Below are 19,647 nucleotides of genomic sequence, written 5' to 3'. Positions count from 1 at the left end.
TACAAAGGCCCCAAAATAAACAAGATTGAAAAACAATTCTGAGAAACACCAACAGCCTCTTGTTATTTCTCTTTATGGACAACTGATTTGCAATGTGGAAAATAACAAAAAGGAATAAAAGTAGCTTTAACTAGCCATCTCCTTGCTTTGTAAGCATAACAGCTGGACAACAAACGAAAACTTGGCAAAGAACGGGAAGAGGGTATACAAGGAAACCTACAACCTGAAAACTACGAAGATAACCTATCTCTGAAGTCACTGATTGTGTACTTATGTTGGGCAGTAATCTTGGTATTGCCTTATTAGCACTGGAAAGGTAAATCCCTGCCTTGGAGGAACAGCTACTAAGCACATCTCAAGATCCTAGCGCAGTTTACGAGCAGTATCTCGGTAGGTTTCCCTAAGGTACTCTAAAGTACTTAACATCCTTCACACATCCAGCCACCACGAGAGTGAGAAGTAAATAAACACGACTGACTTATGCAACTATTCATCACGGAATTCTAGTCAAGAATGCAAAAGTCAGTATCTACACAGGCATTTACTACCCAAAGAAAGCGTAGACTGCTACGTACAGGAAGATTCACCCTTAACTAACCACTACAGAAACCAGAGGCCTTCGCTCTGGTTTTAAAAAGTACCAATGTCAACTCCACATTTTAACAGCAGACAAACAGTGCTTCGTGAGATCTCTTCTTCCAGGTCTCCACAAGGTGAATCTAAAAACTGAGAGCAACGCCCCCTCCAAAAGCACCCTACCGTAAAGAATGAAACAACGAGAACATCAGACGGGGCCAGGTTCGGCAGGCAGATCCAAGCCGACACCGGGCGGGACCGCGGGTCTGGGGACCAGAAACGTGAGATCGGGGTGTGTGCGCGGGGGGAGCAAAGTGAAACCCAAGCCCAGAAGCCACAACACAGGCCGCAGCCTGAGCGCTGAAGCGGGCGGGAAGTGAGCTCCGCTCCGCTCCCGGGGGAGAGCGCAGCGGCGAGCGGCTCCACTCGGCGGGCGGGCGCGCGCCCACGGGGCATGCCTCCCCAGGCGCCGGAGCCGCTGGCGAGCCCGGGCGCGAAGGGGAGGAGAGCCGGGCAGACGGCCGCGGAGAGGCGGCGGGCGGCGGCGGCAGGCGCGGCGGCAGCGTCCGGGCCGGGGGGATTACCTGACTGTGACGACAGAGAAGGGTCCCCGGGCTCCGGCGCCGGCCCCGGCTGCGCAGCGCGTGGTGTCTCTCCCGCTTCGCCCGCAGCAGCAACAGAACCAGCTCCTTCAGCCAGTCGCCATTTCCCGCCTACCGACCTGCGGCACCGCACGGACGGGGACCCGGATGGAACGCGGCCGCCCCGCGCAGGCGCCCTGCCCGCCCGCTCCCCCTCCCGCCGCGACCCCGCGCGGAGGGAGGGAAGGAATGCGGGCGGCCCCGGCGGCAGAGAAACACAGCAACAGCCGGGGGGGGCAAAAGACACGCCCCACGAGACAACTTTCCTTCCGTGAAGCGCGCCGGAGTTCCTGCGGCCGGAAGAAACTCGGGCGCCCGAGCTCCTGGCGCAAACAGACGGCAGGGCCTCGGGGCCGGATGCAGCCGCGAGGACGAGATCCGCCGGGCCCCGCCGGCGCGCGGGATGTTTGAGCGTGCGGGGCCTCCGTAGCGGCGGTCGCAGGGGGAGTAGGGAGCGGAGAGGCGGGGACGCGAGGACGGTTTTCCCCCCGCGGCTAACGGAACCGCCTCCGCGCAGCGAGGGGGCGCGCTCGGCCCGGGGGCGGGGCTCGGGCGGCGCCCCCTGGCGGCGGAGGCGCAGGCCCGGCGCGCGCGGAGGCGGGGCGCGGACCGCGGCGGGGCCGCGTCCGGCCGGTCCCGGAAGGTGCTCTTTTCCCGCGCGCCGCCTCGAGGGCGCCGCCGGCGCTCGGGGGTCACGTGAGCCCACGCCTCGCGCGGCGGGCCGTCCTGAGGAAAGGGCTCCTCCTACCGCGGGCCCGGGTCAGGGGGCTGACGGACTCACGGCGGAGCGCGGACCCGCGCGGGGGTCCGGTTCCGGTGGGGAGGCGGCGAACCAAGCGTGCGGACGGGAGGAGCGTGGCCTGCGCGTGAAGCTCCGGGCCGCGCTCGTCATTCCGTCAAGAAACGCGTCCTGTAAACGCTTCGTTTGTTAGGACCGTGCCAGACGCCAGGCATGCGACAGGGAACAAGGCAGGCACTTCGAGAGTTCACAGTCTGTTGAAGAAGCCCGACAAGGAAACAGAACTGAGAGGCGTTGTGGGACAATGACGGGCGTCGTAAGAGCACCGGGGAGACACGGGCTAGGAGGTCTCAACGGCTTGAAGACGACGTCTGAGTGACACGTGAAGAGACGATGTAACGAAGGCTGAACACCTAAGTAAAGCAGACGAGAGGGAAAGTCCAAAGACGCGGGCGCGCTGAGCGCTGGGGGAGGTGGTCCCGTGCCGCAGGGATACAGGAGTTGCCCGGAAGATGGTGAAGAGAGTTGAGGTGAGAGGTAGGCAGAGAACCTTCTGAATCTGGTTGGTGCTGTTTCAAAGTGTGGAGCAGGTGGATTGTCTCCTGAAAGCCTTATATTCTATAGATCGTGTCTGTCAGAACTCAGGATTCATTTGGATCCTAAATCTTCCCGGTACCAGAATGCTCTGCGACGTTTATTGAGAGCGGTGGTATACAGCGTGCAGAACTGGTAATACTTCACAATGTAAGAGTCCTGAGAAACGAATTGAAAATCAACAAATAGTTGTTGATTATCTAGTGTGTACATGGAAAGCAATAGAATATAAGCAGTTACCCCAATTGATTAATAAAATGTCTATTACACCAAGTTAAAATTGGAAATATTTCTGAAACAATTTCAAGTAGTAATTATTTCAGATCTTCGCTCTTATAACGTAAATATTGATACAATATGCTATTTACAAAGCCTTGGGTATGCATTTTGATTCTCCCAACAGAGATAGGCAGGTGATATTAGTCCCTCCACTCTTTAGTTGAAAACACTGAAATTTTTTTTAAAGCAAGGGAGAGAAAGGGGAAAACAGACACCATCTCCGGAGACGGTTTCAGGCAGCTGACGAATGCCTCGAGGGGTCAAGTCCTCCTCCTCCTCATCACACCGCATCCTGCTGTGTTCCACGGCAGTGTGACTGCTGTTTAGATGTTCAGGTTAGAAAGGTTGATGGTAGTAAACCTAAATACTTTTGCACTTTATTTAACAATAAATTTTATAATTTATTTGTTAACTTATAGTAACATTTCAACATTATTTACATACAGTGCTCTCTTTCTACGAGCCCTTTTTCTGGAATATCTAAAGATCAAATGAGATTTATGGTGTTTTCCTTTTTTCTTGAGTGGCAGTTGTCAATGTCATTAAGCTTCAGTACCAATACTGTTGAAGATTTTAGAATAAAAGTTTAAAATTTTGCACTTTAAAAAAATGTGAAGTATATTTAGATGCAAAGCGTTAGCCACAGGGGAAAAAATGGAGAAAGCCAGTGGCATGTATACTGTTTAAACTCTTCAAAACTGTTATATGAAAACATGAATAAACTGCCATGTTCACTAAGTAAGCTAATACAAGTATCTGGAATCTTCAGAGTCAGTAGATCCCTTATTCCAGAGTATATGGAATATATATTTACCTTTTAAAAATGTATTCATTTGTTTGGCTGGATTGCATCTTAGTTGCAGCACATGGAATCTTTGTTGCGTCACGCAGGATCTTTCGTTGCTGCGCCAGACTCTCCAGGCCGTGTTGTGGCACGCAGGCTCAGTAGTTGAGGCGCTCGGGCTTAGTTGATCGACGTGCATGCAGGATCTTTGTTCCTTGACCAGGAATTGAACCCATGTCCCCTGCATAGGTAAGCGGATTCTTAACCGACAAGGTTAAGACTTCCTTGGACCACCACGGAAGTCTTGAATTATACATTTTAAGCCCCTATAAGTGTGAGTGTATAACAGTAAATTTTATGATTTTTACTATAAGGAGCTAAAAACTTATGTCCACACAAATACCTGCTCACAAATGTTTATAGTAGCTTTATTCATAATTGCCAAACTTGGGGCAACCAAGATGTCCTTCAGTAGGTAAATGTATTAAAAAAAACTGTGGTACATTCATAAAATGGAATCAAGCCATGAAAAGATGTATGCTTAGTCGCTCAGTCTTGTCTGACTCTTTGTGATACCATGCGCTGTAGCCCACCAGGCTCCTCTGGCCATGAGGATTCTCCAGGCTGGAATAATGGAGTCGTTTGCCATGCCCTCCTCCAGGGGATCGTCCCAACCCAGCGATCAAACCCAGGTCTACTGCATTGTAGGTGAACTCTTACCGTCTGAGCCACCAGGGCATCCCTGAAAAGGTATCAGTTCAGTTCAGTTGCTCAGTGGTGTCCGACTCTCTGTGACCCCATGAACCGCAGCACACCAGGCCCCCCTGTCCATCACCAACTCCCGGAGTTCACTCAAACTCATGTCCATTGAGTCAGTAATGCCATCCAGCCATCTCATCCTCTGTTGTCCCCTTCTCCTCCCGCCTTCAATCTTTCCCAGCATCACAGTCTTTTCAAATGAGTCAGCCCTTCACATCAGGTGGCCAAAGTATTGGAGTTTCAGCTTCAGCATCTGTCCTTCCAATGAACACCCAGGACTGATCTCCATTAGGATGGACTGGTTGGATCTCCTTGCAGTCCAAGGGACGCTCAAGAGTCTTCTCCAACACCACAGTTCAAAAGCATCAATCCTTCAGCGCTCAGCTTTCTTTATGGTCCAACTCTCACATCCATACATGACTACTGGAAAAACCATAGCCTTGACTAGATGGAACTTTGTTGGCAAAATAATGTCTCTGCTTTTCAATGTGCTGTTTAGGTTGGTCATAACTTTCCTTCCAAGGAGTAAGCATCTTTTAATTTCATGGCTGCAGTCACCATCTGCAGTGATTTTGGAGCCCAGAAAAATAAAGTCAGCCACTGTTTCCCCATCTATTTGCCATGAAGTGATGGGACTGGATGCCATGATCTTTGTTTTCTGAATGTTGAGCTTTAAGCAACTTTTTCACTCTCTCCTTTCACTTTCATCAAGAGGCAGTTTAGTTCTTCTTCACTTTCTGCCATAAGGGTGGTGTCATCTGCATATCTGAGGTTATTGGTATTTCCCCCAGCAATCTTGATTCCAGCTTGTGCTTCTTCCAGCCCAGCGTTTCTCATGATGTACTCTGCATAGAAGTTAAATAAGCAGGGTGACAATATACAGCCTTGACGTACTCCTTTGTCGATTTGGAACCAGTCTGTTGTTCCATGTCCAGTTCTAACTGTTGCTTCCTGATGTGCATACAGATTTCTCAAGAGGCAGGTCAGGTGGTCTGGTATTCCCATCTCTTTAAGAATTTTCCACAGTTTATTGTGATCCACACAGTCAAAGGCTTTGGCATAGTCAATAAAGCAGAAATAGATGTTTTTCTGGAACTTTCTTGCTTTTTTTGATGATCCAGTGGATGTACCTGAAAAGGTTTGGGGGAATCTTAATGCATATTACTAAGTTAAACCAATCTGAAAAGGCTATATACTGTATGATTCCAATTATACGACATTATGGAAAACTCAAAACTTTGGAGACAGTAAAAAAGATATGTGATTTCCAGGAGTTTCGGGGTAAGGGAGGAGGAATAAGTGCAACATAGGGATTTTTAGAGCTGTGGATTTATTCTATATGAGACTACAGTTGTGATTACATATCATTATGTGAAAGTGAAGTCTCTCAGTCGTGTCCGACTCTTTGTGACCCCATGGGCTGTAGCCCACCAGGCTCCTCCGTCCATGGGATTTTCCAGGCAAGAGTACTGGAGTGGGTTGCCATTTCCTTCTCCAGGGGATCTTCCCGATCCCGGGATCGAACCCGGATCTCCCACATTGTAGGCAGATGCTTTACCCTCTGAGCCACTAGGGAAGTCCACATATCATCATACGTTTGTTCAAACTCAGAATTTACAACACAAAGTGCGAATCCTAACGTAAACTAAGGACTTTAGTTAACAATTATGTGTCAGTGTTGGTTTATCAACTGAAACAGTTCTACACTGGTGCAGGATGTTGATGGTGAGGAAAACCGTGTGTGTGTGTTTCTGTGTATGTGTGTAGCAATACGGTATGTTGGGTCTCTGCTATGTTCTATTCAACTTTGCTATCGACCTGAAAGTTCCCTAAAAAGTAAAGTCTGTTGTAAGTATGCTTGGGCATGAATACATAGATATACTCATTCAACTATAAGTTTTATAAACTCTAAATGCCAATCAAATATTTCCAGTGACAAGTTAGTGTCCAAATTGAGATGTACTGTACGTATGAAATATACATAGATTTCAGATTTAGTACAAAAGAATATAAAACATCTCAACATTCTTTATTGATTACATGTTGAAATGGTAATATTTTTGACATATTGGTTAAATATCAGAATTTCACTTTTTTTTTTTTTTGACAGCTCCATGCAGCTTGTGGGATCTTAGTTTCCTTACCAGGGATTGAACCTGGGCCTTTGGCAGTGAAGGCATGGAGTCCTAACCACTGCCAGGGAACTCCCTCACCTATGTTTTCGAGGAGGCTACTAGGAAATGTTTGATTACGTAGGGAGCTTGCATTATGCTTCTATCAAGTAGTGCTGCACAGGATAGTCACATGGCTTGTTCTGACACCACATCTTCAGAGAGGCCCTCCCTGGTTATCCTGTTTGAAATAGCACTCTTCCATCATCATTTATTTACTCAGATCTAGTTTTTCTCATAGCATTTATCCCCGAGTATAGAAAATAATTATTGCTCCCTCTGCCATGCAGGTCCCATGAAGGCAGCAACTGCCGCTGTTGTATCCCTAGTACTCAAAACAGTTCTCCGCTCCAGAAGGAACTGAAAGAATGATCCATGCTCTTTCATGATGGATTCTTTAGGCTTATGTGTTAGGGAGTGGGGTGGATAGCACCTTGAGGACTTAATAAATATTTGAAGAATGAATTCCAAATTCACATTTCAGGGTCTCAGCATTTCAGCCCTCCTTTTCCAAATACGGAAAACCACATTTGTATGTCTTCAGGTTCAGTCCGCTGCCACCTCCAATCTGCTGTTTAACCCGTCCAGTGGATCTTTCATTTCAGTCACTGCACTTTGCAGTTCTGGGATTCTCATTAGGTGTTTATTTAAACTCACTTTTAATTTGAGGACAGTCGCTTTACATTACCGTGTTGGTTTCCACCCACGTGAATCAGCCGTAGGTCCAGTGCCGTCGTGTTGCCTCCTCCTTGACCCCCCTCCCAGCTCCCAGCCCATCCCAGCCTTCTTGCTTGTCGCGAAGTACCGGAGTGAACGCCCTGTGTCATAGAGCAGATTCCCACTGGCTCTCTACTATTACGTTCGGTAATGCGTATGTTTCCATGGTGTGCACTGCGTTCATCCCACCCTCCCCTTCTTGCCGTGTCCACAGTCTGGTCTCTATGTCTGCCATCTCCAGTGCTGCCCTGCAAACGGGTTCATCAGTACCATCTTTTTAGATTCCATAGATATGCATTAATATACGGTAGTTTTTCCCTGACTTCACTCTGTGTAATAGGCTCTATCATTAGGTGTCTATAGCTTTTGTTTCTGTGCTAAGATTCTCTGTTCACTCATATTTTCATTTAATCTCTGAACATGCATTATCAAATAACAACAGTAAAAGAGGCCATCTCAATTTGTCTAACTATGGATCACAATTTTGTCTTTGTATATCCAGTAATTTTTTAAATTGAATACTGAGTACTGTGTATCTCTTGTAGCGATTCTGAATTCTGTGATCTCCTGAAGCTTGGTGATTCTTACTCTAGCCAGCACTTCAGTTCCTAGATGGTCATCTTAAGCGAGTGTAGGCTTGGTTTTATGCTTCATTAGCTCAGATCTGTGGAAAGCAAGGCGTTTCATAAGCTCTAACTTGGCAGGACTCAAATCCCCACACTGTGACTCCCCTGCAGTCGTGTCAGAGCACGCTAGGGCCGTCTACAGTAGGGCTCACTCCGGGGCGGGTCTTCACTCTCCTGAAGCGCAGTCTTTCTAGCGTTTTAGCTGGATACGCTGCTCTTAAGGAGAGTTCCTCCTTCGGAGGCCCAGACACCCAGCGCCCCTCAGCACTGTTTGCTGCCAGCACTGCTTGGCCTGGGTATCTCTGTTCCGTTCTCATCTCTGTCGCAACTGTGTTCGGTTAAGTGTCCGGTGGTCTTGCTGTGGTTGTATACCCTGTCCTCAGGCATGGACTTCTGGGGACCCCTGTATGGATTTCCGAGGCCACCTCTCTAAATAGCTTCCTTCTCGGACGCCCCACCCCACAGATTCCAGCGTCTCAGCTGCTCCCCATGTGATCTCCATCTCGGCTTGCACTCCAGCCTCTTTACACCTCAGGGAGCAGGGTGACTGTGGGGCTCAACTGCTTGAGTTTCTCCTCTGAGAAGTTTCAGGTCTGTGCTACCTGCAAACAGTTGCTTAATGTATCAACATCTTGTCCAATTCCCTACTTGCTACTAATCCAGGAGGGCTAGTAAGTTACCAAGTCATAGCCAGAACCAGAAGTCGGCCTTCCCTCAGAGTTTCTGATGTGGATCTAAGGAAGGAGGAGCAGCAGCGTCTCTCCGGGCAAAACTAAGAGCCGCTGACCTCCGGGAATCCTGCTCGGAGCTTTGGGGCGGGGAGCTGGCCTGAGAGAATGACGAGCAAGCGGAGAGCAGCAACGAGGGCGGTGACGCAGGGCCGCCGGTGTTCAGTCCCCGCTCAGCCGTCCTCCAGCCCAGGAGGAACTTACCCCGTAGGCGTTTGCTTACGTGGACCACGCGATTTCCCCCTTCCCGCCCCGTCATTTTTTCTGGGATAGTTGGTTTAATTTTCATCTAGAACCCTTAGTGAGGGGTATCATTTAAAAGGAATTAGATGTAGTCCAGTTAGAACTGAATGTTAACATCCCACATGTGATGTTAAGACTCAATAACCTAAACTTTGAACATGAATTCATGTCACATTGCCTTTTTGGAGCCGTATGGTAAAATATGTGAAAGAAGTTTCCAAGGTCAGCCATTAGGGAAAGTGACTGTCTGCCTCATAAATTTTTTTTTTTTTAAATTCTCTACCCTCATATTCTCGCAAATTTTGTTATCAGTTCAGTCGCTCAGTCGTGTCCGATTCTTTGCGACCCGGTGAATCGCAGCACGCCAGGCCTCCCTGTCCATCACCATCTCCCAGAATTCACTCAGACTCACGTCCATCGCGACACTGATGCCATCCAGCCATCTCATCCTCCGTCGTCCCCTTCTCTAATGAGAAGTCAAAAAGAGCATGTAATCTTAAGACTTTTAAATAAAGGGCTATGTTTGAGAAGTGACTTTGCAGTCATATTCACATTTTCTCTGGAACCATTTTTTTCATGTATATTTTATATCTGCATTTTCTCTTTATTGGGTCAGTAGCAAATAACCCCGGAGAAGGCAGTGGCACCCCACTCCAGTACTCTTGCCTGGAAAATCCCACGGATGGAGGAGCCTGGTGGGCTGCGGTCCATGGGGTCACTAAGAGTCGGACACGACTGAGCGACTTCACTTTCACTCTTCACTTTCATGCATTGGAGAAGGAAATGGCGACCCACTCCAGTGTTCTTGCTTGGAGACTCCCAGGGACGGGGGAGCCTGGTGGCTGCCGTCGATGGGGTCGCACAGAGTCGGACACAACTGAAGCGACTCAGCAGCAGCAGCAGCAGCTAACCTGAACTTATGCGGTTCTCCCTGTCTTACCCCTTCCATCCTGCTTTTAGCCTCGTTTCTATTATCCTTGCTCATGAGACTCTAGCCTCACAACTGCACTGTTTCAGTTATATGAAAATCTGATTATCTGGAACTTTATAGAACTTGGAACCTTGGAACTTTTTGTTTATGTTGGAATAAATGTGTTGTATATGAATAAGAATCAGAAAAATAGGAAAACAAGTTTAATTTTTAATTTATTAGAACCCAGTAAGTGATGATTTTAAAAGCAGAGTTCCCATCAAGTCAACACTGAATCCAGGGCAAAAACACACTAAAACACAGAAACTGCAAGGCGGAAGTGAAGCAGCCTGAAACCAGGGGCTCTGACACAGGCTGGAGCCGGGGCGAGAGGCCCGCACAGTGGCCTGCAGCACCGGGTGCTGATGCAGCCAGAGGCAGTGTCAGTCGATCCAAGGGTTCTCAGCTTATAAAATGTCTGGGCTGCTAACTGATTTTGCTGTGTAAGTAATAGCTACTATATAACCAAGTGATTGCTTTATGACAAAGGGACTAAGGCAGGACATTCATGGTTTTCATTTGTAAATGTTTCACAGTATTTAAGTATAAAGTGTCGCTAGGGATATGTTTTAGGTTCATCTTCCCACCCTAACTTCCAGAAGGGAGACATCACTTCCCTTTAACTCCATTTTAAAAAATGTTGCAAACTATCACTATAGGCCTGACTCTACTCACAGCAAAAGCATGAATTACTTACTTGGCTAGGGTAGAAAAAACAATTTTAGTAAGTCACTACATCTTTTCTTGGTTGCTAAATAATTTTAAACAGAGATCTAAGAATTTTTACACCTCCAATAAGTGAACAGTCTTTTTTTTTAACCTCTGTAAGTTTGAATTTTGACTAGAACCTGAGTTATAGGGGGGTAAAAGAAAAGCATCTCATGTCCATGTGCAATTAACAGTAGCCCTTCTGAAAAATAGAGTTAACAAGTTTAAACTTCTCATGATCAAAACCTTTTATTTAGGGGGTGGGGGATAAGATTTAAAAGTGCCTTCAATCAGAAAATAAGGATTAGCTAGCTTACATATTCTACTGAAGGGTGTCAAAAAAGACAAATGCATTTAAAATAATTTTTAAGTCTAGCAAATATGAGGTTTATGGGCTCTTAACTAACATATTAAGTAGATAGATTCTCCATCTTCATTACAAACTTTTAAGCTATTTTAATAAAATGGCTATAGACCTCACTGTATTTCTGTTTGTGCATTAATAAAAACCTGTTAAAACTGCTAATTTAATACTTCTGAAAAAGTCTAGTCAAATAAGGTCACTAAAACTAGCAGAGAAGCTTTGAAATACCAACTGAAAATTCATTTCAAGGATGATTAAGCCTCTTTCGGAATCTGGCATTTAAATCATTAATATCTTCACCAACTTTAACTCTGAAAATATAAAAATTTTAGCCAGTAACAGTTATAGTTAAACAGTATTGATATTATGTGAAAAAATAAAAATAGAAAATAGATCATCAATCATGCGTTTCACAATTTCATGAAGTAAGGTAAGTATAACTCGTCAATACTGTTCGTTTCTGCAGGTTTTCTCTGCTCACATCAGGCCTCAGCTGAAAGCTTATCTACCAAACACACCAGCACTCACGTGGGACGGGAACAGGAGGGCGTCTGCCCGTTGCTGCCCAGTGTTTGGCTTCAGGTGCCCCTCTCTCTTCTGAAACTGTTCCGAGTGTAACTCCTTGAACAGCATGAGAAGAGTGGATAGCACGGAACACCTGCTGGGCTAGCGAGAATAGATCAGGGCGCAAACGTCTCTCAGCTGAGTCGTTGCTCTCACTGTGGCTCTGCTCTGCGCAGCATATAAACGGGACAACCGTTTTTCCTGTGTGTCTATTTGTGGAAAGAATTAGGCTCAATCAAATGTAAAACATACATTAGTTTGCTTTAAATGCAAGGATTAAAGTTTTCCTTCCTTTGTTTTTGGCTCAACTGTAACATAACTCCAGGAGTCTCTGCTTTAATAATACAGTATGAAAAGTTCACGTATGTACATGGGTACATTCTTTCATTAAAGTTTTCCCTTAAATCTGTCTCAGTGTATCTTCACAACTGATACAACTGATCTTTACAACAGAAGTCAAAGTCGACAACGGAGAGATGGTTCCGCTTCACAGCACGGTAGGCGCTCTGAAGTCTCCCTTCACGGCTCAAAGGGCGTCGTTGAAGCGCTTCCCGTAGTCTGCAGGGCCCATCTGAAGTTCTCGCTCTTCATCGTCTGGGAGGAAAATGATCAGGGATCAGGAGTGTTGGTTTTAAATCACTTGCAAAAATCCAGTCAAATAATGCATCTTTTTCCCTTCAGCCCACGTGCAGTTTCTGTTCCTTATCTTACACCTTCTGTAGGTACTGCTGTTTCTTAAGATGCTCCGCTAATGAGTGGAAAGTCCCTGTTTTAGAAGATCACTTAATTTTAACAGATCTTTTGATGATAGAGAAGAAAAAAGCAAAGGAAGGGAAGAAAGGAAGGGGAAGAGGAGGGGAGGGGAGAGAGAGAGGAAGAAAGCAAGATGGGGAAAGAAGATGAGAGCAGCAGAGCCGGACGGTCGGCAGAGCCGTCGGGGCCGGGAGCGCTGAGGAGCTGGTCCCCTCGCGCGCACGCTTCGTTTCTAGGTACACGGAAGTCAGTCCTCCAGCGCTTTGAGAGCGACTGTTCTCTGTACATTTTCATGCCTTTAAAAAACAAACATTTTTTCTAATAATACAATTAATCCATAACCATCATGTAAAAATTAGAAAATAAAAGGAAACTAAAAGTTACTCGTAACCCCCATATTTTAGTGAATTTCTTTGCTCCTCTCCAAATAGCTTACCGGCAACTTCCAAAATGGAGTGTATTAACTAAAAAAAAACTTTTCTTGACCCCCCAAAAAAGAGAAAAAAGTATTGTAAAATATAACTAGACACTAACATCCTCACAGTATTAAACGACTTCCTATAGTGCTTCAGAATTCGACTTACTTGGCTACCGACAGGTTTCTCTGGGTCCTTGGCTGTCACCCGTCACTTCCCTACTCTCAGCTTGACTACCAAGAACAATCTTCCTTCTAGTTTCATAGTTATTTCTATCTTCAGGTTTTGAAATAAGACTGCTCAGAGTATTAAGGTTAGTATTTTAATTAGAGCTTAAGAGGCTCTCTATTTTTTAGTACATGGTTTTTAATGACATCTTTTGGCTCCTTCACAGCCTTAAAAATAACTTTCATTACCTTTTGGTTCAGTTACAATTACCCAATAGATTAGTCTCTGACAGACTGAAAGTATTCCTATCATAACTGGGAAATAAAATTTAAAGCAGCTTAGATGTCGGACTCCGAATTCACGTTCACTGTGGCTGTCTCCACTCTGTTCCTTGTGGCGGACGGGCTCTCTCCTCTCAGCTTCTCCAGGGCGCTCCGCGGCGGCACTCTGCTCAGGAAAGACGCCCCGTGCTGGGGGCGCTGTGCACGTAATGTGCCAGGCGGTGTGCCAAGCAGGGACCGCAGCCCCCGGGCTCCCCTGCCCGTGGGGTTCTCCAGGCAAGAGTACTGGACGGGCTGCCATCCCTTTCTCCCCAGGCAGTGCACGCACGATGTATTAACTTTCCACAGTGACATGTTCTTATTTCTTCTTTGCAGTTAGTCATTAACAGTGCCAAACAAACCAACTTTCTCTCACCCTTCAATAACTTTCCTGTTAATTTTACAGAAATTCTCTTTTAGAATTGCAGGTGACCATTCTTCATACTCTCGCAAATTGATCTCATATTTTACGTACTGTAATTCAGTAGGAATGATAACCCCAAATCTGTTATTTGCAAAGGCTGAAATTATATCCATAATCACATTTGTATTTTAAAAAATACTAATCATTCTCTTATTAAAGAACTCTTTGTACTTTTAAGAAATTATCTTGGTTTTGAAAGAGAAATAATCACAGGCACCTCTGTGGAAAGCTCTCCTTAAGACCCATGTTATGGGAACCCACTACGTGGCTATAAACACATCTTTCAGGACTTTAGCAACTAGACGAAAACAATCACCACAGAGCAGTGGGGAAAGCTACTATATAAAGGAGAATTTCTAGAAAATTAACAGGAAAATTGTGAAAAGGAAAAATGAGATTACCTTTGAGACTTTAAAATAAATAATTGTAAAGAGAAAACAAGAGCAAAGTTATGGGAACAGAAAAACTGAATTCTAGTCCTGGCTGAGGCACTTAACAAACTTGATCTTATTCCTAAGCCTCTTTAGACTCCTAACTACCTTCTTGGTAGAACAGCGATAGCAACTATTTTTCCTGCTTCAAAGCACATTAACGCATAGGAAGGCAGCCTTCACTTCTGAAGGTCCTCTGTAAACTCAAGGAGGGATCTGCTGGTTTCACTAATCCATGCTTTACAGCACTTTCTAACATGGTGCCTTCACACTGCTGCTCGTGATCTCAGGACTTCCGCCTGCCCTTCTCCTACACCGAGCCAGCATCTACAGGGACTCGCGCTCACTCCCAGTGGAGCTGCTCTAACCAGAGTCCACGTTCTGCCGACAGCTCCTTTGCATTTATCTATAAATACAACGAAATTACCAGATCTGATGTAGGAGAACAGCCACTAAATATAATTATATGGACTAATATTTTACTTCATTTTACAAAGCAGCAAATCTGTAAATAACTCAGCGACATAAAATGACTCAAATATAAAGATACTTATGATTTATCAAATAATTTCTAAACTCGCTCTTGAGTCAAGAAAGGACCACCTCCAAAAGGCAAGCTCTACCAACCAAGAATGCCTTGGGGAAATAAGCAGTGAGGCTCCATTAAAATGTGCAGGTTAATACACAGGCTAAAATGCGATTGTCCTGTAAAGCATGCAAACCAGGGGAAAAAATTCTGTAATTGTTTTATTTTTTTAAATTATTTTATTCAACAAACACTTATGTAGTGCTTACAGTGTGAAAGACCCTATTCTAAGTGCTGGATAAATATTTTAATCATATAATCCACATAACAGTTGTTGAGTTAGGTAACTCTATTTATCCCTGTTCTACAGTTGAGGATTCTGAGGCACAGAGGTATAGGTAATTCACACGGTCACAGAGCTAGTAAGCGGTGGAGCTGCGATTCAGAAGCAGTCTGGCTCGAGAATCCAGGGATTTGGGCCCTATGGATTCTGCTCAGTGGTGTGCACTCCGTATCTATTCGGCAATATGGAGCTTCTATAGGGTTAGAGAAGAGAGGAAAGGGAATCTAACATCCACGTCCTCATTGGAATAAAAAATGGCTTGGAGCATCCATCCCGCAGGTGCGCAGTGCTTCCGGATTTCATCGCTTAGTTACTTTTTCATTGTTGTTTCACTGGGAAAAAATGTTTCTAGCAATGTAAATAAAAAAATATTTCTCTCAGTCAGGATGCTTCAGGAAACCAGGAATTAAAAATCAAACCGGGACTGTAAATACAGGGAAAACAGGCTTCCCTTAATTCTGCAGGAAACACTGCCGGCAGTACTGACCCAAAGGACCAACATGCAGCGACAGACATCAGAGAGAGATCTGGCTGCTCCAGCTCCCTGCTGGCAGTGAAAGTGAAACTCGCTCAGTCGCATTCGACTCTTTGCGACCTCCATGGGCTGTACAGTCCATAGAATTCTCCAGGCCAGAATGCTGGAGTGGGTAGCCGTTCCCTTCTCCAGGGGATCTTCCCAACCCAGGGATTGAACCCAGATCTCCTGCATTGCAGGTGGATTCTTTACCAGTTGAGCCACAAGGGAAGCCCAAGAATATTGGGGTGGGTAGCCGTTCCCTTCTCCAGGGGATCTTCCCAACCCAGGGATCAAACCCAGGTCTCCTGCATTACGGGAGGATTCTTTACCAGCTGAGCTAGAGACACTGTCAAAGCCTGCATTTCATAATTCAGAATTTCAGAGACCAAAGTCGGTGTCCTTAGTTAGAACCTCTGAAGCTAGAACCTCACTCCCACAGGTAGAATCTCTAATACAAGGGACCCAACAACAGCTTGAAAAAAAACAAAACAAAACACCTGCTCCTAATCCTATGGAGAGTAGAGCGGGCCCCTAATGGGAGGAACGTTCAAGCGCTTCTAAAGCGCAAGCTTCAATTTTTGACATCTCTGCCTGCAGAGTTTCGGTGGTGGCATAAAGTTCCCACTTTCTTTCCAGGGTTTGGGGAAAGATGTTGGTTTAGGCATGCTGAGATAGGAAACACATTTGTCCCTAACACTTGTATACAGTGATTCCACCGTGAATGTGACCACAACATTTTAGAACTGAGAAGGGCCATCTGTTTATTCAGTTCAACGCGCTCCCAGGCGGAGGAAGAAACGGTGGCCGAGCGAGCACAAAAGACCCGAAGGGCGACACGCAGCCTGGCTCCCGGCTCCGCGGCGAGCGGCGTTTCGCGTCTACGGCCGGCTTTGGCTTCGCGTGCAACCTGACCCGGGAACCCAACTACTATTTCCACATGGAATCTGCGGATGAATTCTTCTAACTACTGTAATAGTAATCACTGGAAGTACATATTGTTGATAAGCCAGAGAAGAACCATAATTTTCCCTCCCACGTTTTAGACAGCTAATACTATATCTAGAGACTCTCTGAAACCTATTTAAAGTTATCCGGGTTTCCGGAATATTCCCGGGTAGTCAGCTCACACACACTCCTCCCTCCGCGTTTGCTGGAGCGCGGCTCTGGCATTTTTCCTCCCCTGTGGTGCAGTCGTCCCGGGGAAGCTGCCCTATCCTGCCGCCGCTCTCATCTACTGAGCCTCAAAACGGGATAAAAAAAACTCAGATGGCAACGCCCTGCTCAGGTAAGATCCACGTGCAGATGAGGAAGCCCCTGCACTCACCCGTCCCCTCCCTCCTGAACTGCGGGCATCACCGCAGGTCGTGCCCGTGTGCGCCAGAATCAGGGCACTCATCTCCCGGTGGGAGGAAAGGCCGGGGTGGCGGAGGGCCGGGACCGAAGGGGGCAGCGGCCGCGAGGACCCGGGGCGGGAGGGCGGGGAGCGGGCGGGCGCGCGGAAGGCAGAAAGGCAGCGAGCGCGGGCCCTGCAGCCGGCACCAGGAAGGGCCGCGGGCGCGAAGATCGCTGAAATAAACGGCGCTAATAAAAACGGCAGAACGGCCCCAGGAGCTGGCAGGAGAGCAGAGTGCTTAAAGCTAACCAAGCGAGGCTGTAAGACCGGAAGCTAGTGGGCTGTTAGCCAGTCACAGTCACAGGGGTAAAAGCTCAGTGGGACAGGCGCAAAATGACCAGTTAGCAGCGTTTACCAAGGGTCCTGTGGGTGCTAAGGGCTATTTGGGGGGTGTGAAAATGAAGGCAGAAAATGACGCGAACGAAATAGATGGAAAAATAAATGGAAACTCCTGCCTTCCAAGAGCTTACAGGCTAATTGGCGATATGATATACATGCATGAGAAAGCCTTAAGACATCGTTACAATAATTGCAAATAAATATAATCCAAACAGATTACAAAAGCAACGAGAAAGAAACAGTAAGATTTATGAAAAACGGATGATACTAGAAAAATGGATGAGCACAATTTTCTCAATGATACCGAAACGTGTTTGGGAAGTTCTCACGGATATATCCTTGTATAACCATAAATCTCTTTCTATTCCCAACAACCATTCTTCTAACGCTAGACTGTACTATCAAAGTGATGCCTCGGTGGAAGGCAGCGCCACTAGTTCCCCTTTTTCTATTAAATATATAACGTTCTAGGACAACTATATTTTCTTGAGTTTTACAGAGAGAATTCTTCTCAGGAACCAAAATAAAATTTAATTACTTTAAAAAGAGTTAAGAAAGAAATCAAGGCAGGTTACATTGAAAAATACTTCATGCAATGTATTATAAAATTGAATACATCACACATTAACTTCATAATCAATTTTTATAAAGAGAAAAAGCTCCAGAAATACTACTAAATGATAAGCAGGCAGAAAACAGGCCTAAGAACTCGCAATAAGCAGCACACTCGGACATGCATGCATGGGCAGGGTGCGTGCACGGCGGATTCTGGGCTTGCACTAAGTTAAAATCAGAAGGGACACGGTTAACAGGGGAATGTGTTGAATCTGTGTATTAAACATGAAACAGACAAGTCTTCACAAACTGGTAAGGATAAACTTTAAACCTCTCAGAAAAATTTTAAAAACAGACTTCCTCTGCTGAATCATTAGTGAAATAATCTTATCTTCAGTGTGGAAGAGACCATTCCCTTTGTGGCTGTCTGGTCAAAATCTGTACCTAGAATGATGAAATGTTTTCAGATGAGAAATTGGAAAAGAATTATCTTCTGGGAGTATTTGCCTTAGGTAAAGTCTAGAGCCAGTTTAAACAATTTAGTGCTAAAATTTCTGAAGTGCTTGAGTTTCAAATTAACTAAAGTCACTAAAACATGTAACATAATAACTAAAAATGAAAACAATTAAAATGATCCATTTAAAGATCTGTAAATACCACTATCATAAAATGGTTTTCAAAATAGAATTGAAAAACTGCACAGAATACCTCTCTGTATGAAGATCGTACTGCTAATAAGTGGGGAAAATTCTACACAAATTCAACCAAAAAATTTAGGAGGTGGGTTTCACGGTCACGGCATGGAGGCCAGGCCCACGCTCACCTTGGACGTCTTCCTCTCCACCATCACCATCTTCTTCCTCATTGTAAGCCAGCTCAGCCTGCTTGTCTGCCTCATACTCACCTACGTTACCAGCATCCCCATTATAATCCGCCAGTTTAGAGCCATGCTGCGGATCAACAGGGGATTCATTCTCATCAAAGAATCGGCCTGTGAAGTAGGCAGAGGATTAAATCAAGAGTGAAAGAAGAAAAGAAGGGACCTATATTGGAGGGAGATCAGAAAGCAGACAAGTGAACCCCGGCAACTTTCAGGATATGGTTATAAAAAAAGATACATTTTCTGAAGGTTATTTAAGATAAAAGGAAATAAGAATGAAGACTGAAAATAATTTTAAGAATTGCTCCTGTGTATTAACTTCAGTACTTGCTACTTAAGGTTTGAATGTTTTCTTAAAGAAAAGGGCACAATTTTCAAAACTGTTTTCCTAATAACCAACAACTTCTCTGATAAAAGTATTTGTCTAACTTAACAGTTTAGGAGAAGAACCAAAAATTTTATGAGTAGACATAATACATATATGAAACCTGTAGTCATTTATTGTTTTATAAAATATTACTTTCCAGGGATAATTTTGATAACTTTTCTTATCAGAATAAATGAGTACCATGTAGGCTTGTAGAAACCATGCAGTTTCTTTTTGGAAAATAAGACAAACTAACATACTGGTGAGCTATCTTAAGTTTCTTCAGCAATAGTGATTCACCATAGCCATGCATTTCCAAGGAGGTACGGCAAAGAGTAAATTATTAGAATCCCTAGTAGTGTGTGTTTTGAGAAACATCCCAAGTAATTCTGATCTATTCTTTCCCATTTCCCAAACCAGACTTCTGAAAGTCAACGACAGGGAGGCTTAAGAAAGTTGACCTACACAAGGCTATCACCTTGCACACATAGTAACTGGAATCAAGAACAGCGATAGATGTAACATGTGCTGTGCAAAGCTATTCAGTAAATGGACATCGAAAATAAAGATGCCATGCAAACTAAGATCTGACTCCCAAACACAAGTGAAACTGTTTAACATTAAATTTAAGTAGCATAAAAGTAAATTTTATTCCAATCCCTAAAATATGGATATCATTAACTTACTGATGATTTAAGACTTTTAGAAATTATAAAGACTCTGTGATAGGTTTAAAATTTAGGGAATTATAT

The 19,647-nt window shown here is 45.1% G+C and overlaps 2 protein-coding genes and 2 long non-coding RNA genes across 10 annotated transcripts in view; 2 read left to right on the top strand and 2 right to left on the bottom strand.

Moving 5' to 3' along the window:
• The window catches only part of CTDSPL2 (CTD small phosphatase like 2), a 76,647-nt gene extending 74,743 nt beyond the window's left edge, over window positions 1-1,904 (bottom strand). For both annotated transcript variants that reach the window (XM_069597326.1, XM_069597328.1), the window contains exon 1: window positions 1,161-1,904. The gene's annotated coding sequence lies outside the window, so the exon portion shown is untranslated. The remainder of the gene's footprint in view (window positions 1-1,160) is intronic.
• Window positions 1,789-12,606, top strand: LOC138443972 (uncharacterized). Its single transcript, XR_011258390.1, has 3 exons — window positions 1,789-2,546; window positions 3,721-3,862; window positions 11,366-12,606. It is a non-coding gene; the product is annotated as an uncharacterized lncRNA (long non-coding RNA).
• On the top strand, window positions 8,352-9,391 carry LOC138443974 (uncharacterized). The gene is made up of 2 exons (XR_011258393.1): window positions 8,352-8,477; window positions 9,170-9,391. It is a non-coding gene; the product is annotated as an uncharacterized lncRNA (long non-coding RNA).
• GOLM2 (golgi membrane protein 2) overlaps window positions 9,987-19,647 on the bottom strand; it is an 84,182-nt gene continuing 74,521 nt past the window's right edge. For 2 of the 6 annotated variants that reach the window (XM_069597321.1, XM_069597323.1), the window contains 2 exons: window positions 18,472-18,639; window positions 9,987-12,057 (listed from right to left, as the gene is read on the bottom strand). In XM_069597321.1, the coding sequence (XP_069453422.1) occupies window positions 11,990-12,057; window positions 18,472-18,639 (236 nt within the window). In that variant the 3' untranslated portion in view covers window positions 9,987-11,989. Of the gene's footprint in view, window positions 12,058-14,720; window positions 18,093-18,471; window positions 18,640-19,647 lie in introns of those variants that run through there. The other 4 variants (XM_069597320.1, XM_069597322.1, XM_069597324.1 and 1 more) reach the window with 2 other exon arrangements.

The sequence above is a fragment of the Ovis canadensis genome, chromosome 7 (assembly GCF_042477335.2).
Source record: "Ovis canadensis isolate MfBH-ARS-UI-01 breed Bighorn chromosome 7, ARS-UI_OviCan_v2, whole genome shotgun sequence".
Classification (NCBI taxonomy): domain Eukaryota; kingdom Metazoa; phylum Chordata; class Mammalia; order Artiodactyla; family Bovidae; genus Ovis; species Ovis canadensis.
Note: the sequence above shows the minus strand (reverse complement) of the source record. Positions and strands in the feature narration are given on the sequence as shown.